Source organism: Erpetoichthys calabaricus, chromosome 15, assembly GCF_900747795.2.
Source record: "Erpetoichthys calabaricus chromosome 15, fErpCal1.3, whole genome shotgun sequence".
NCBI classification, from domain to species: Eukaryota; Metazoa; Chordata; class Cladistia; order Polypteriformes; family Polypteridae; genus Erpetoichthys; species Erpetoichthys calabaricus.
Window position 1 is genome coordinate 103,066,142 of NC_041408.2, and position 18,430 is coordinate 103,084,571.

An 18,430-nucleotide genomic window follows, 5' to 3' on the forward strand; every position below is an offset into this window, starting at 1 on the left:
AATAATAGTCCTACTACTATTACTACAACTGCTTTTGTGCAGATATTTATAAATTAACTATAATTAAACTATTATAGTTAGGTCCATAAATATTTGGACAGAGACAACTTTTTTCTAATTTTGGTTCTGTACATTACCACAATGAATTTTAAATGAAACAACTCAGATGCAGTTGAAGTGCAGACTTTCAGCTTTAATTCAGTGGGGTGAACAAAACGACTGCATAAAATGTGAGGCAACTAAAGCATTTTTTTAACATAATCCCTTCATTTCAGGGACTCAAAAGTAATTGGACAAATTAAATAACTGGAAATAAAATGTTCATTTCTAATACTTGGTTGAAAACCCTTTGCTGGCAATGACAGTCTGAAGTCTTGAACTCATGGACATCACCGGATGCTGGGTTTCCTCCTTTTTAATGCTCTGTCAGGCCTTTACTGCAGCGGCTTTCAGTTGCTGTTTGTTTGTGGGCCTTTCTGTCTTAAGTTTAGTCTTCAACAAGTGAAATGCATGCTTAATTGGGTTAAGATCAGGTGACTGACTTGGCCATTCAAGAATTTTCCACTTCTTTGCTTTAATAAACTCCTGGGTTGCTTTGGCTGTATGTTTTGGGTCATTGTCCATCTGTATCATGAAACGCCGCCCAATCAATTTGACTGCATTTAGTTGGATTTGAGCAGACAGTATGTCTCTGAACACCTCAGAATTCATTCGGCTGCTTCTGTCCTGTGTCACATCATCAATAAACACTAGTGTCCCAGTGCCACTGGCAGCCATGCATGCCCATGCCATCACACTGTATCAAACCTAACCCTAACCCTAATTTTACAGATGATGTGGTATGCTTTGGATAATGAGCTGTTCCACGCCTTCTCCATACTTTTTTCTTGCCATCATTCTGGTAGAGGATGATTTGGGTATCATCTGTCCAAAGAATGTTTTTCCAGAACTGTGCTGGCTTTTTTAGATGTTCTTTAGCAAAGTTCAATCTATTATGAGTGGCTTGCACCTTGCAGTGCACCCTCTGTATTTACTTTCATGCAGTCTTCTCTTTATGGTAGACTTGGATATCGATACGCCTACCCCTGGAGAGTATTGTTCACTTGGTTGGCTGTTGTGAAGGGGTTTCTCTTCACCGTGGAAATGATTCTGCGATCATCCACCACTGTTGTCTTCCATGGACGTCCAGGTCTTTTTGCGTTGCTGAGTTCACCAGTGCTTGCTTTCTTTCTCAGGATGTACCAAACTGTAAATTTTGCCACTCGTAATATTGTAGAAATTTCTCAGATGGGTTTTTTCTGTTTTTGCAGCTTAAGGATGGCTTCTTTCACCTGCATGGAGAGCTCCTTTGATAGCATGTTGTCTGTTCACAGCAAAATCTTCCACATGCAAGCACCACACCTCAAATCAACTCCAGGCCTTTTATCTGCTTAATTGATAATGACATAACGACGGCCTTGCCCACACCTGCCCATGAAATAGCCTTTGAGTCAATTGTCCAATTACTTTTGAGCCCCTGAAATGAAGGGATTGTGTTCAAAAAATGCTTTAGTTGCCTCACATTTTTATGCAATCGTTTTGTTCACCCCAACGAATTAAAGCTGAAAGTCTGCACTTCAACTGCATCTGAGTTGTTTCATTTAAAATTCATTGTGGTAATGTGCAGAACCAAAATTAGAAAAAAAGTTGTCTCTGTCCAAATATTTATGGACCAAATTGTATTTCATGGTACATATTCAATATTGACAATTCAAAAACTTACACTCTGTGCACGATGGTGGCACAGTGATCAGGTTCATTTCCTCCCAACTAAAGGTACCTTATTCTGGATCCTCATCCAGTGACTCTCTGACTATGCGCTTGGTGCATTTTTCCCAGGTTTGCTGGATTTTACCTGGGAACTCTGATAACTCAGTACTGTAATTGGGTGAGTGAAGATACAGTATGCCATCCTTTTCAGGACAAACACTTGAAGACTATTTAATGGAAACACATCACCAAAAAATACACAGCTGCACTTTCTTATACTCTACATACTAGTGGTAACACTTTAAGACAGCCATCTATACATCTCTCTCCGCAAACTGACCTGGTCAGTTACTTCTCACGTCAGCCATTAAGTCATGGACAGCCATTGGGCAGAGATGCTGAGCATGAGAGATAAGGCATGTAACATGTATATGACTGTGCAATCAATAATATTCAAAAAACAATGACAGCACAACTAGCTTTACTCAGGTATAGTAAAGATAAAAACATTAAAAGTGCAGTTTTTACATTGCTACATGTCATAGCTTTACCAATATGGTGAACACTAAAATTCTTAAATTTCCTTCAGAATCAATAAAGTATCTATCTATCTATCTATCTATCTATCTATCTATCTATCTATCTATCTATCTATCTATCTATCTATCTATCTATCTATCTATCTATCTATCTATCTATCTATCTATCTATCTAACACTATAATCTTAGATTTCTTTGTCAATGCCACTAGTTCCTCATTAATAAACAAACTGAACAACAGCTCAGAAGAATTTCAAATTAATAATAGAAGCTATAAAATAAATAATAAATAAAGACAGTGACATTTTGTTAAGAAATTTGAATTTGCCACTTGCCCCATGATGCTCTCTGGCACTCAGTGTGAAAAGTACTAAGAATACATATTTCAGAAGCCTCAAGGTTAATGTGGTGATGAATTGATTGATTTGATACAAAATGGATCACAAAAATGAAAGCTCCAAAGGGCATTCAGAGAATTTAAACAAGTTAACTTTGCTTGCAGACAGGCCACATATATTTAGTATGAATGAAATGTAACATTTAAGATTTAAAGCTGTTTTCGATTCTCCTTACTGCATAGCATTGATATTATATGTCTGTTTTTTGCAGACTTTTAACTCAAAATGGACATAATTACACATTATGAAAAAGAATACCCTAAATAGCTACTGTACAGCAACAAGATGATGTTTGATTTGTTTACTGATATAAAGTACTGTAAAGCTCTTCTTAACAAGATGCATTATGGGACTGATAAAGGTCTCATTATAAGCACACGTCTGTCAGGAAATTTCCAAAAAACACTGAAACAAAAAAACAACTTTTAGGAGCAAAGTCCGAGACAAATATCTATTGTCAAGTTAGCCAACTGTACATTCCCACTGTCGAACCAAATAACAATAGTATTAGTCTGTTCAAAGTGTGGTGGCTCTGTGGCTGAAGGATCTGGGCTGGTAACTTGAAGGCTGCCAGTTCAAATCCCGGCGATGCCACAAGGAGTGCTACTCCATTGGACCCTTGAGCAAGGCCCTTAAGCTACAATTGCTCCTGTGGCCAGTGCTGTACAAATAGCCAACCCTGTGATCTGCCCCTAAAACTCTGGGTAAGTTGGGCTATGCAAAAAAAAAACAGAGAATTTCCCTTTGGAGAGTAATACAGTATACTAAAGAACACTGAGTTTAGGTTAAATTTTGAATGAAAACTCCCAAATTTCATTAAACCACTTCTAGAAGTATATATTTACTATGTGATATTGAAAGTCTGTGACAGGATGGGGGGATTGGAAGGATAGGTAAAAGGGCACTTTTGTTGAAAATCACAGAGAATAAATTAGCCAACTATCTGCCCAGTCATGGATTGACATCTTTTTTCACAGGCCCTGCAACAGTCTCTCATGACATGTACTGGATTAACTGAAAGGAGATAATGGTGGATTATTCTTTCCTTTTAAGTCTCTTACTGTGTTTTTCAGTGTATTTTCTCTTGTTAAGCAAACAACAAGTCATTGCTTTTATCTGCAGTTTCTAGGCATGTGTTCTGTTGCTCTTCTAAACTTGTTCTTAATATATTGCCTTTCTGGCTGAATGGCCTTCCCCATTAAGATTTTTTTTCCAACTGGATTATTCCAGGTGGAGGCAAATGGAGAGAAAAAATCTATTTTTGTGCTTCAGTGATCTATTCAGGGATGCCCCAGGAAGGCAAAAAACAAAACTATGAATGTCACTCTTTCTTCTTCACAATAAATATCATTGCACTTGTAGTCACAACTGACTAAGGGATCTAAAAGTAATTTATTAGGAATAAGTCACTTCATCCATCCATCCATCCATTATCCAACCCACTATATCCTAACTACAGGGTCACAGGGGTCTGCTGGATCAATCCCACGGCACAAGGCAGGAAACAAACCCCGGGCAGGGCGCCAGCCCACCGCAGGGCACACACACACACCAAGCACACACTAGGGACAATTTAGGATCGGCATTGCACCTAACCTGCATGTCTTTGGACTGTGGGAGGAAACCGGAGCGCCTGGAGGAAACCCACGCAGACACGGGGAGAACATGCAAACTCTACGCAGGGAGGACCCGGAAAGCAAACCCAGGTCTCCTAACTGCAAGGCAGCAGCGCTACCACTGCGCCACTGTGCCGCTCAATAAGTCACTTTAAATTGTTTATTTATTGGTACTATAAAAAATGAATAAATAATGTTGTTTCCCACGAAAAAATAAAAAAAAGTGTGTGCTGAACTTGTGTCCTGCGTCTGGTGGTGTTGAGTTTGGGGAGCTGGTGTGCCTCCTGCAGGTCACAATATCTGCGTTTTGCACTATACTTGATGATGATTTGTAGACTTGATCTTCTGATACTGGCATACATCTTTCCACACTTGCAAAATTCACAATCATGAAATCAACTGAAGTGAGTAAGATAGGGAACAAATGACTGCAATCTAGATAGAAAATATTCCCAAAGATCCCCAAACTCTTGAATCACTTTTGCACACATATCACTGAAATTCTGAGAAGCTACTGTGGTAGGCCCCTACATTTGTACTCTATTCAAAAGGCAGTAGGGAGTTTGCACGTCTGGTCCTACATTAAGAGTCAAACTGCTCAGCAGAACCTCAAATGAATAATGTAATCTACGTAACATCAGATAACAATGGCACTTGCAAAGCAACTAAACTTGACTCATACAGTGCTCTGGCAGTCATTTCGAAATTTACAGAGCTCATGCATCTGAGGAAGCTCATGAGGAAGTTCTAATGCTTCAGCACAGCTAACTTTCTTTACCACCCATTATTTATAATGTTACTCATAATACACTCAACAGCAAATGAATGCTGGAAAAGGAGCATGAAAATCAGTTTCTGCAGCCCTGTGCAAATATAGGAAGGGTTGCTTGATTTTTGGAACAATATGTAAAAATCAAAAATAAATTATGACAAAAAAAGGTGTTGCTTTCACTACAGCCTTTTTCACCCCACTGTGGTTAACGTAATCATTCAAACACAAGACTGTGCTCTGGGATGGAAAAATTAGACATATATAACAACTAACTACGAAGGGCCACAAGTCACTCTATCTTTATTACCTATGGTGCCCTGTCCTAAGAGTACTATTACAAATCATATTACAAATCAAGCAAGTAAATACTGTAATTCTTCATTCAACACAGTCCCTTCATCTGTCATGACTGGATTTTCTTCTCAGAAGACGACACACTAATTAGTGAATATTTACATATTATTTGCAGCACCTTTTCCCATATGAATGACTTTATTAAGTATACCTGCTCTTCTCATGTAACTGACTACTTAATTATTCACAGCATTCTCATACAGACTATAAAGTTAAAAGTGGGTAGCGAGCTGCTAACAGATTGCTTGTGTGAGAGAATTCACAACACAGATTGTCAAGGATAAAGAATTAAGTAGGTGATGAAACACATGTATCAGAATGCAGAACCTAATGTACCTTGTCATCAGTGGGGCTGATGACCAATCACGTTTCACTACTATCAGGAAAAAACAAGAAGGAGTGTTTGCAGTAGGAAAAGAAACATAAATAATAATGGATGCCAAAGGGCAGGAAAAAACATCATCTTGTTTAATGTACTTCTGCTGATCTACATACACTTGTGAGAGGAAGCATGTTTTAAAACACTCTACTTCCCAAAACTCCGTTAGGCCACTTGTCAAACTTGCCAGGTACCATAATATTTAGAATGGTAGTGACATTTGGAGTAATACTTGAATACCATAGGATGAGGAAAAATACCGTTGACGATTAGAGGTATTCATTCTAGGTGACAGTGTACCCCCTTACAAATGGGCTTGCAAACTCCTTGCCACAAAACTATAAAAGTCCAGGAAAATGACAACAAACTCAGCTCACTGCAGAAAATCTTGAATGACAAATCCATAAGACAACATGGAACAAGCCATGGAAAAACTAGGAACTAACTGGAGTGTGAACATCTTCTTCAGATAGCATTCAAGTTCTACTGAGGGAAAAAATTCAGATGTGAGTGTCAGTAGGCTTTGCGCCCTTGGAACCAAGATATTATATAACATTTTAAGTAATTATTTACCGCTCTGATGATGATCTTTCTCATCATAAAATAGGTCATTACAATAGCAATTGACGAGAAAAATTCATAATTAATTGCAGAATTACGGTATTTGAGGGTTTCTTTAGAGTGCATCTTTCTCTTGTATGATTTGGCTCAAAAACTAATCAGCACATCGTCATCTCATAACAGACTTACGTTTCGAGTTTGGTATTTTTATGTCCAGCAGTTTTAGCTCTATACCGTCCTCAAGAAGCTGTGACACACAGATACACGCACACACACACGCACACACATGCACACACACACACACACGCAGACAGACACACACCTATCATTGAGATATCAAGGTTTTCAGTATCAGGGAACCCTAAAACGTCGAGATCCGTTGAAAAAAGCGGATCGAAATTTTTGACTAATCAAAAGCTTTTGCTCCTCCCCCATAGACGATAGGTTATGTTGGGGGAGGGTGCAATGCAAAAATAGGGCAAACTAGCTAAAAGGTATATGTGCCTAATAAAGTAACTAGGTGGTGTAAAAACCTGAACTATCAGCATTGTCAAAATTACAATTATTCATCAAAAATTTATGTTACACAGTGCCATCTGCTATACACAACATCACAAAATAGAGAGGCAAAAACACTTTGAAGACACATCTTTTAATAAATCTAATAATGTATTCTTAAACATATATTAATTTACAAATATCTGGAAATGCTTCAAAATATTTCTAAATGTTGTTTTAAAGTGCCTTGTTATCTGTATTGTCTGGGCTGCTTTAAATGAAGAGAAATTTCTGCCCTTTGTAATGAGGTTTGGTTTTTAATTCTACAATTTAAAAAAAAATGTTGAAAGAATAAAAAGTTCAGTATAATATGAAATAAACACTAATTGATGCTTAAAAGAATTTTGTCTACCATCAAAGGAAGGCAAATGTATAACCTGCTGGTAGCATAAGACTGTGCATATACTCTCATATTTTTTCAAATATAGGCACCCTTTACAAATATATTCTGAATGGTGAAAAACAGGTCTCCAAAATGGTGAACAATCTTCATCAGTATCCAGAAAAATAAAAAATCCATGTGCTGCATTAAATATAAAACTGCATTTATTGAATTTAGAAACCGCAAGTAAAGCTGTGATTACTGCTTTAGAAACAGATCAATACAACTGTATACTGAAGTCACCCAGTTACATGATACATAAGAAATATTTAAAAAGGAGTGCTGTTCAGAAGAATTTGTTTAACACTCTTTTAGGTCAAAATATTCAGTTTAATCAAAAAGGCATATACAAATACACACCACTTGCAAAGTACATGCACAAATACAGACAACACCCGTAGGTACAAATAAGCACCCACTAACCTCAACACACCACACTGTCAGAATCATGAGCATGGGCAGCAATTCATGGGTTTTGGTATAAAAGATTATAGAGGAAGGATAAGAAGGTGACACTGTCAGTAACAGTTGTTCCATTTATCCTTTAAAGGAGGAGGAGGAGGTTGGGCGCATGAGGAGAAATCCCTGGAGGACCAGTGACATCACTTCCACCAAGTCATCACAAGCCCCACCCCTTCTAGAATGAGAACTACCACCTGAAGGCATTCACTCCTGGACCAACTTCACAAGATGTTGATGCTCCATACCTCCAAGACCTTTCCATTTGATCATGGCTGGACACCACTACTTTGTTTTGCATGCTTGTGCTTGTTCTTTTGTGTTTCAGACACCCACATTCAATGGAGCATCCTCCAAAATCCCAGCCCTGATTTTGTTCTCTGCTTTATACTTTTCCAAAACACATACAAAGAGTATGCATACAGTACATACCAGGGGTGGCCAACACCGATCCTGGAAAGCCACACTGGCTACAGGCTTTCATTTGAACTATTTTTTAAAAATTAGTGACAAGTTTTTGCTACTAATTAACTTCTTTTAATTTATTTGCTATTTAAGACTCAAACTTTTTAATAAGCAATGTTGGTCCTGGAGGGCCACAGTGGCTTCAGGTTTTTGTTCCAACACAATCATTCATTGCTGATGAAGTACTTATTGCTCAAGTGACATTTTGCTGCTTCATTTTAGTTGTCCCACTTGTCAAGATTTTGAACCCTTAATTGCTTATTATAGTCTTAAATAGCTGTATTCATTATTTAACTGCTCCTTATTAACAACAAGATGCAAATGACAAAGGAACCAGCAGTTTTACATCTAGCTTCTCTCCATTTCCACCCTTGTGTATTCATCATTCATTATTTGGTTTAATTAAGTACTCAGAAGGAAACTGAAGAGAAAGTGAACTGAAAATTATTCATCTGTTTTGGGCTTCAAATCACTTGAGTCATACATGTATCATTAAAAAGGGTAAAAAAAATCTATGATTTAAGAATGAACTGACATGGTAGAGTTAAAACAATAACAAGCCATGAAATTCAAATAAGGTCTGTTATTGGTGTGGATTGGCTTCTAATTAACCAACTGGGTTGGAACAAAAGCCTGCAGCCACTGCAGGTCTCCAGGGATGGAGTTGGCCAGCTCTGTTATATACATTGACATGAATGAGTGCTTGGGTGCCACATTCAAGACTCTAAAAAGGTAAGCAGTAGTACCCCCAGACCAGAAGGGGGTGAAATCATTTTCTTCATCCCATAGTCCAGAAGCTTCTGGACTGGAAGACCAATGATGTCACTTCCTCTTCTGTCTTCTCCAGAATCCAACGTTTCTCACCTTCCATCATTAAAAGAGCCAAGCCACTGGAAGCCCCCATTCACTTTGGACCTGGAGACCATCCTGAACAAATCCAAATCGTATTATGTGATATCATCTAGTGTTGAATTCTGCTCTGTACTTGTAATATTTTTATTGCACTACTATAATGTATTGATGAACAGTTGTGTTCTGTTCTATGTATTGTATTGTATTTACCCCCTTTTTTGACACCCATTGCACGCCCAGCCTACCTGGAATGGGGTCTCTCTTTGAACTCCCTTTCCCAAGGTTTCTTCCATTTTTTTTCCCTACTAGGGTTTTTTTTTGAGAGTTTTTTCTGGTCTTCTTAGAGAGTCAAGGCTGGGGGGCTGTCAAAAGGCAGGGCCTGTTAAAGCCCATTGCGGCACTTCTTGTGTGATTTTGGGCTATACAAAAATAAACTGTATTGTATAACATTAGGACCTTCCCTCTTTACTTTTGTGTTTATATAAAAGTACACATAGACACACACACATACCAACACACCACACTACATCTTTATGTGATACTTTTTTTCTTAAAATTTTATAAAGTATCCTTCATCATAGTTATTATCACAAAGTGCTTTACAAGTTAAACATCTGGTAATTATGGTATACAGCACCAGCAACATCAGACATTGTCACTAATTACTTTTCACATCAATGAATTAATCAATTCCATTCGAGTAGCACCTCTTATTTCACATGTACTCCTAAGTATTTTATTCATTAACTAGCTGTGTAAACCTGTGCTGTAAAAAGCCTGGGGTGCTAGAAAATATCGAAATTGTCAGAAAAAAAACTGAAATGTAGAGATGTCAAGTAATTGAAAGGGACTACTCTGGGCATCTCTCTCCTAGGAGGTTTCATTTTGCCGACGTGCTCGCCTCGCTTGTGTATTAGTGGCGGGAGGAAAAGTAAAATGGATACCATTTTGCTTATGTGCTCGCCTCTGTTCTGTATTAGCCGCTAAGCGAGTGACTCTTTCTTTGGAGGTTTTGTTTCGCCGATGTGCTCGCCTCGCTTGTATATTAGCAGCGGGAGGAAAAGTAAAAGGGATACCGTTTTGCCGATGTTATTGGCTAAGCGACTTTGTCTTTCTTCCGAGGTTTCGATTTGCTGACGTACTGGCCTCGCTTGTGTTGTTAGCGGATTAGCAAGTTTTCTGTTTCCTCGGAGGTGGAGCCCTTACCCTGATTCCACCTCTCACTTCCGGGACAGACAGACACACACACTTCAATGCGTAGATGTTTATATATAAAGTAAATATATTTGTATATCACAAAAGAACATTCAAACGATGAGTGCTCACAACATGTTCACATATTCACAACCAACATATAAAAAAGCGATTGTCTGTTTGTCTGACGTGTCATTAATGCCCTGAACTTAAGGAATTTAAAAGGAAGGTCCTTTGATAGTTTCACTACCTAGTCAAGTCACATCTCAGACTATAGAACAAAAAATTCTTTTATACAGTAATCACTTTCCTCAAGATCAAACAGAAGCTTTCACACCTCTCTCACTCTTTTCTTGATATGGGGTCTCTACTTCTTGCTAGGTAAAGAAATTAAGTCAAAGTAATGTAGATCCGAAGGGGAACTCTGACAAAACAGAATGAGCTGCAAGAAGGCAGGCAATGTAAAGTATAACAGCACAGAGTCAAGCAGGGCTTAAGTGATTTGCCTAAGCCTCCTTCTGTTAGAAACTTATTTACAACACAATCACATAACAATTACAACCGTTTTGAATCACTGTTTAAAAATCTGACAATATTACTTATTTACTTCATTAATGTTTAACTCTCACCTTTCCATTACTGACACTTCAATGAACATCTTATGCGATCATCTGTGAAGCTATAATAAAACAATTGTTAACAGCTAGCTGAGCTATGCCTCTCATATCTCGAAAAAATTAAAATGTAATTGTATCATCTGCTTAATGGCTCCAGAATATGACCCAACATTGCCATCTCAGACCCCCGAATACTAAACTGATGGCACACTTTATTTGGATTTGTATTAACAGATACCAACTGCCTCAAAACGTTGCTGCCAGAGTCCTAACATCACAAACATTGTGACTTGGTATTTCATTCCTGTCAATATCAGGAAGTCACTTTGCTCCAGAAACACACAAAAAAATCACACAATTATAAAGGAGAGACAAAGAAATTAGGGATTAGAGGAGTCTAAAGAAAGAATCTCATCCCTGTCATCCAGACAGGCACAATTTATAGGTAAGAGTGGCATAATGCAGGGCATACAAGATTCAGGTTGTAAGTGGAACTTGAAGGATGAGTTGAACGATTCAAAGCTATGCATTCAGCAAATAAGAATGATGTTAATACTCACTGGCACAAAGTAAATAGTTGGAAAACGTTGTACTGCAGAGCGAAACATCACATGCCTGAGAAAATCAAATGAATTATGGTTAACATGATGCCACTAGTTTAGCATAATAAGAAATCTTTCAGGGTAAAAATAGTCTTTCCAAGTTTACATACTTGCAAGAAGTCTTGATTACTGGCTTTTCCATTAGATTATACTGGCAAGGGGAAATATTGACGTCCTGCAATAAAACAAAAGGGATTCAGTGACCTGAAAAATGGGGGCTACACTTTCAGTTCCTTTAGTCTACAAGCCTTTTTCATCTAAGACCATATAGGCACGTAATAATAATAAAGTTGGTATGAACAAGCATAAAGTAAACATAATAAAATGACTGCCAAGGCACAAACAGTGGTATAAAAGACCACTTGTAACTGACCAGTGTGCACCTTAATAGTGTCAGGTTCACATTGAGTGATTTGGCCTTAAATGGTAAATTTCTTCTTGTTTTGGGCCTCATTTCAATCACTTTAGCAACACAAGATAATAACTTCTCTGCTTTTAAACATTAAATTGGCATATTTGGTTTTAGATCTCTTTGTTTAATACTCCTGAGTTGATAGAATATTTGTGTGGTATGCACTACTACCTCTTGGACCCCGTGACAGTAAAAATTAACATCTTCAAGATAAAGTGCGACTGATTATGACGTTAGGTGTATCAGATTTAAAGTAGCAAAATAAAATCCACCTGCTCAGTGGACATCTCCATACAGTATCATTTTCCATACAGTGGTCTTTAACCCTTTGTGTTACAGACAAGTTTAAAAGGGAGCCAGGGCACATCCTAGAAGCACAGAGCATAATGAAGGAATGAAGGAACTCATCGCCGTTCATAGCAGAACTCGTACAAACACATGAAAGATAAACTACACGACTCAAAGTGAGAAAACAAGGGCAATAACCTCAAAGTAAAAATATGTTTGGTCTTTCTTTTATCAAAAAAATAAATAAATAAAATGAAAAAATATTCAAATAATTGAAAATACCCCTAACCTGCTGTGTATTTAGCAGGTATCACAGGTTATCCTAACTAGTTAAGTGTCGTACAAATATGAATGGTCTTGCAGTATGGCTTTCTGTAAGCTGAGCAGGTGGTTAAGTCATAACAGGGGTCTCTTTTCAAAATATGTATTGATTCTTTTTGAAAGTTTTATGTTTTTGACAAATCCTACCATAATGCAACTTCCAAGGTAGCTTGGACACAGCTGTGTTTATTTTTCAGTAAATAATAGCAAGTAAAAATGTATACACCAATCTGCAAGAGATTCTCACAAATTTAGACAAAAAGTAACAAAAGCATGAATATGAGAACTCTGTTCATTAATTTGAAAACCATAGCTGTTTTTTTTTTATAAACTTCTTTTGAATACTTTCAAACCCCTCATTTCTTCTTCAGCTGCTATTCTCTTACCTTATCTGTGACGCCTACTATTGGGCACTTTGACCTGGTGCAGCTCCGGAAAGAGTAAGTGACACGCTGTTTTTCAGCATGTTGTAGAAAATCAGCATAAGCATAGGCGCCAGGAAGTAAAAGATCTCCTTTTCGAAGGACGCCAGCATATTTCTTCCTGCCTTCCCCTTTGAAGCCATAGGTTTTCCTCACAGGATTCATAGCTGCATCTTCAATAAAGCTTCGGATATGATAGGTGCCAGGAACAGGAGATTCCTCACAAATAAAAAACAGATCATGAAAGCTGGTATAGGTATCTGGTTATGGGTCTTTGAGGCAAAGTAAAGAGTCTGTCAGTGACTTGCTCTATATTCTAGGGGCAGAAGGTTATATGAAGCAGTCCCCTGGAACACTTTATGACTTCAGGAAGGCACTAATAGCCCCAAAGTTAAAGAACATCACCTAAGATATCCATCTGGTGGCCTGCTTACACTTGACAGACCTACTTCTGGAGAAGTGAATATTTCATGGCAGAATTTTATAGTTCACGACTCTTCTAGTAGGATGTCAACAGTAGTTAGTGTGAACCTAAAAAGTCATGGCTAAATGTTAGTATGCACTTATAAAGTTGAATTTGGTAACACATTTGTTGAGACTGAAGTGAAGAGCGGATTCCTACACAGGCAGGAGGTAGGACAGAGAACCACAAAGGAAGGGATGAGAGTAAATAAAACACACTTTTGGGAAGACCCTCAGTAAACACGGTCTCATAAACACTCCCCATGCTGCCTCTGCGTGCATGTGTGTGTTTGTGTGCATGTGTTTAAATCTCTGTGTCTATGCTATATTTAAGGTGAAAGCAAACAGTCCCAGTCATGTGGGGGTCTCTATTGCATATTACTATTCAGCTTTTACCCATCTGTAGAAATGTTTATCATGGCTGAGTTCAGCTTATTCTTTTCTATTGTGGTTCATTGAAAGATGACTCAGTCACTCTCCACTCTTGATGGAGGGACAGGCCTACACAGAAAGAAAGACATTTTATTTGTGGGAATAAATAAGTAAGAATATAAAACCGTGTCAAACTACCAAATGATTGCTTGAAGTTTTATCTACATATAACAGTGCAAGTGAATGAGTGTTTATTGGTTGAAGAAAGTACTTCAAGTGCTAAAGAAAGTGAAGCTATAGTCTAAGACACAAAAAGACAAAACTGTGAGACTAAACTGATGAGAGAATGAGATGTTGTACAATAAACATAGACATGAAAATAAATTGATTTGTACAAAAAAAAATTTGGGAGTGGTCTCCTCTAGACTTTCTCATACACTCAGATACGGGGATGGATAGTTGAGGAGTAAACCGCAAGACAATGATTATATTTTTATATTATGTACATTAAAGAACCATCAACAACAAATCAAATCAAATTAATAATATGGTGAAGATTATTCTAAAAGTAAAGTTGAATAAATCGACTCTGCAGTTGCATGACTAAAAAAATACCACGTCCTGTTAACAGAAATAGCTCAAAGGTTGATAGAAATCTACGTTTTGTACCTAATACATCTATGCAAAATATGGTTGACCTAAGTGAAAGCGTACTCAAGTTATCGTGTTTTTTCACACACCCACACAGACAGACACACAGACATAATTCCAAAAATGGTCTTTTCGGACTCAGGGAGGTCTAAAACTTTAAGATTCATCAAAATCTCAAAATGGAATTTTTGGAGGATTCCAATACTTTCCCTTTACTTTGTATACGCGAAAGTCAAGGAGGTCTAAAACGTCGAGATTCACCAAAATCTCGACATCGAATCTTTGGATGATTACAATACTTTCCCTGTACTTCGTATATGAAAAAGTAAAAAGCGACAGACAATTTCATACACACACTTTATAAAGCTTAACACAAAACTGGACTATCTGACAACTCACAATGTGACAAATCATACTTGGTCATAGGTGATGCGTATGTGTTTTATTTTAGGAATGATATGAAAAAATCAGTCTTACTAAAGACAGCAAATAAAACCAGGGTACACAATAAAACTGCAATGTTTGAATGTTTACATGAAAATAACAAAAAGTTCATTAGCTTAAAATTTTCAGTATGAATGTTATTTATTTGGCATCAGGAACCATCACTCTCAGAATAAATTAAAAGAGGCTCAAAAACAATCAGGCTTAAAAAATTAGTTGGTCTTAAATATTCATCCATTCATCCATCCATCATTGAAGCCATTTAGTTCAGTTCTAAGCTGGAGCCTTGGAAACAAAACTGGAGCAAATCCAGGACTCTAAAACTGTCCCAGTCGATTACTTCAAACACGTATACTGGGAAAGTGTACAGTCATTGATTATACTAACACACACACCCGAAGAACGTGGAAGAAAATCCAAAGGAAAAAAAAAAATTATGTGTAAGTGTTGGCAGAAAATAAAAAGTCCACACAGACAATGAGCAGTCCAGAATTCAAAACCCGGGACTCTGTGAGGTTGCTCTCTGTAAGAGCAATTCCTGTATAAATTTGTAATTGTTGTTAATCACGCTAACGTATAGACATTAAAACATTCTTAACTGGCTATCATTTTAAAGTCACACATTAAAGGCTCTGTTAATTACTTCATTGAAGAATATTCTGAGGATACTTTTTCCCTTAAAATGTGCAGGAATTAAAAGTCAGTTCTGGTGTAGTGCTAGATCCAACCTGGGATGGGATGCATTAAAAGGCAAATTTACAGTTGCTAAATAACTTAATACAAAAGCCTTTGGCATATGGAGTACACACAGAGAACCCATACAGATCACAAACAGACAGTGGCTGGGTTGGAATTTGAATGAAGGATTTTAGAGCTGTGAAGCGCAGCCATGTGCCACTTTGTCATAACCAGACGAATCAGGATGATAAGCAGATGCACCAAGTAAACTGCATGTCAGACAGATAAGCTAGAAAGTGGCATTTGGATAAACAGACAAGGTTGTCTTGAACACATATATTCAACGGTGATGCATCCTCATGCAGTAGGAATTTGACAATATCATATCAGTATGTCTATTCCTATACACTAATCCTACAAACAACTATCACATAATTAACTGTTGTGATCATAATACATAATTTAGAAAATAAAAATAAAAAAGAATTTTGAGTGTATAATCTAATCACTATATCAGTGCTCCGCAACCTTTTCTCACCTACGACACACCAAAGTTCTTCCTAGAATTCCGCGGCACATCAAAAGCTATAATATATAGCAGTGGCGTCGCTATAGCGGGGGGGAGGGGGGGGGGGGGGGGGGGATTCGGCTCCGCTCCGAGCGCCAGCTATTTAGGGGCGTCCAAACTACCGTACTTTCTTTTTTTTTTTGTTCCTTGAGGAGGCGCAAAAAAAAAAAATTTCTTTCAGCTTTGGGGCGTCAAATTTTTCACCGCCCCGGGCAACATGATCTCCAGCTACGCCACTGATATATAGATATGAATTTAATACACAAATATTACAATAAATTTTCATTTTTTATTATAAGTATACATTTATTATAAGTATACATACATAAAAACTATACTATATTAACTTTTATGCAATCTTAATAATTATTATAACATAATGACTGATTAATGTGATACCTGCGCTTGTTTCAATGAACACAAAAGTTTTATATTCGGCTCAATATTTGACAGCGCAACCCGAAGTTCTTGGTCAAGATCTTTTAAGCATGACCGCTTATCATTTTTAATTAACACAAGAGTTGTTTGTCTTTTTTGGCGTAACTGGGATGGTTTGAATTTAGCTGGCGATTTAGTTTACTGGGTGCCATTGCCTCGTTTGATAGCTGATCGCCGCAAATGATGCATTGTGGCTTTGGAGCCGTTTCGTCACCACACCACGAGAATCCATATCGAATGTAGTCTTCGTTGTACTTCCTTTTCACAATCTTCTTTGGGTTTTTTTTGCAACACTTGTGCTGGGTTCTTCATCATCTGTACGTGAAGACGAATCTTTTCCACGTAAAAATTTATCCATATTTAAAGGGGTATAAAACTAAATATGAATCACACGAAGAACGTTAACCATACACAATTCAGCAACACAACTAATAGTAATGAATGATAACTACTGTCGCAAGACGAGTGAATGCGACGTAGCACGACTAATACGTCAGCTTGAATTGAATCTAGGTGAGGGCACGGAGCGCTCTGCCTATCAAAGTATACTACGGAGTTGTCTGGCGACTACGTAGGGCCTACGTCGTAGGCGACAGGCGATGGGATTTATTATTTCAGAGAAATGACACATAAAATTATGAAACCTTTAAAAGGCTATTTACGCGAATATTTCATTGCACGTATTCTCGTTATTGTGTTTCTAAGGAGGACCGTTGAAATATTATTTAGTTAGAAAATTGTCTTATTTGACCGCGTCACACCTGTATCGGCTCAAGGCACACCAGTGTGCCGCGGCACACCGGTTGCGGAGGACTGCACTATATATACTGAAATAGAGAGACCATAGCATGGGTTTCTGAAAAGGAGGAAGAACAATGCCCATGTCAAGAGGGAATGGTGTCATGCCAGGGAATTGTTTATTCTCATTACTGGACCTTAATGGATTTTGTCCAAGGAACAGTATTTCCATTATGCTCAAGACGTGCCCTGGTGCTGTGGGAACAGTGAGTGCTTAATAATAGAAGGTTCACTGTAGGGTCTTGAAGAAAGTTGACATAACTTCTGCAACTGGCAAATGGGAAAAAGAAATCCTTGACGTTCTGCAGCAAGCAGTGAAGGAGCACCACCTAGACGTGTGGACCTTTAATGCACGTCCTTGCAATACGGGTACTAGGGATCTATAGTGTGCGCCCTTGACCCTCAAAATGATTCCTTTGATGCATTAGAAATGAGCTCCAATGCAAGCTATGAAAAGCTGTTACCTCCAAAGTTACCTTATGCCACTTCTGACCCTTGCAACCTCCTACCATCCATGCCTTTCATGTTCTGTATATCAAGTAAAGTCAAGTTGGGGAGCATGCCCTGGTATAGTGCATTGCTGCACCCACCACACAACGAAACAGCTTGGGATCCCAGTTGGCAAACTCCCAGGCAGACATGAGGTCCAGTTCCACAATCCGGAAAAGACCCTCTATCTGCCGCAGCCAGGTGTTACGTTGGCAACCCCTTGGCCTGGTCCAGGCACTCGGGTCCCCAACAATGAGGATCCTACGAGCTGGATCACCTTCGAGGAAATGTGCCACATGGCCGTAGTGTCGTAACTGACATTCCCTCACAATGCAGGTAATGTGCTTCATTCAGAACTCCATGAGCAACCGCTCATTCCACACAAAGTCAAACCAATGGTACCCAAGGATTTTCCGGAAAGACACAGTACCAAAGGAGTCCAGTCTTTGTCTCAGATCACTGGATAGCGTCCACGTCTTGCAACCATGGAGCAAGACAGGAAGCACCAAGACTCTAAAGACTTGGACCTTCGTCCTTTTGCATATATATCGGGAGCGCCACACACCCCTTTCCAGTGACCTCATGACCC

At 38.2% G+C, this 18,430-nt stretch overlaps 1 protein-coding gene across 1 annotated transcript in view; it reads right to left on the reverse strand.

Moving 5' to 3' along the window:
* stpg4 (sperm-tail PG-rich repeat containing 4) overlaps positions 1–18,430 on the reverse strand; it is an 84,991-nt gene that overhangs the window by 36,226 nt on the left and 30,335 nt on the right. The window contains exons 3-5 of the mRNA XM_028820313.2: positions 12,906–13,160; positions 11,609–11,673; positions 11,457–11,511 (exon numbers count right to left, since the gene is read on the reverse strand). Of these exons, the coding sequence (XP_028676146.1) occupies positions 11,457–11,511; positions 11,609–11,673; positions 12,906–13,160 (375 nt within the window). The remainder of the gene's footprint in view (positions 1–11,456; positions 11,512–11,608; positions 11,674–12,905; positions 13,161–18,430) is intronic.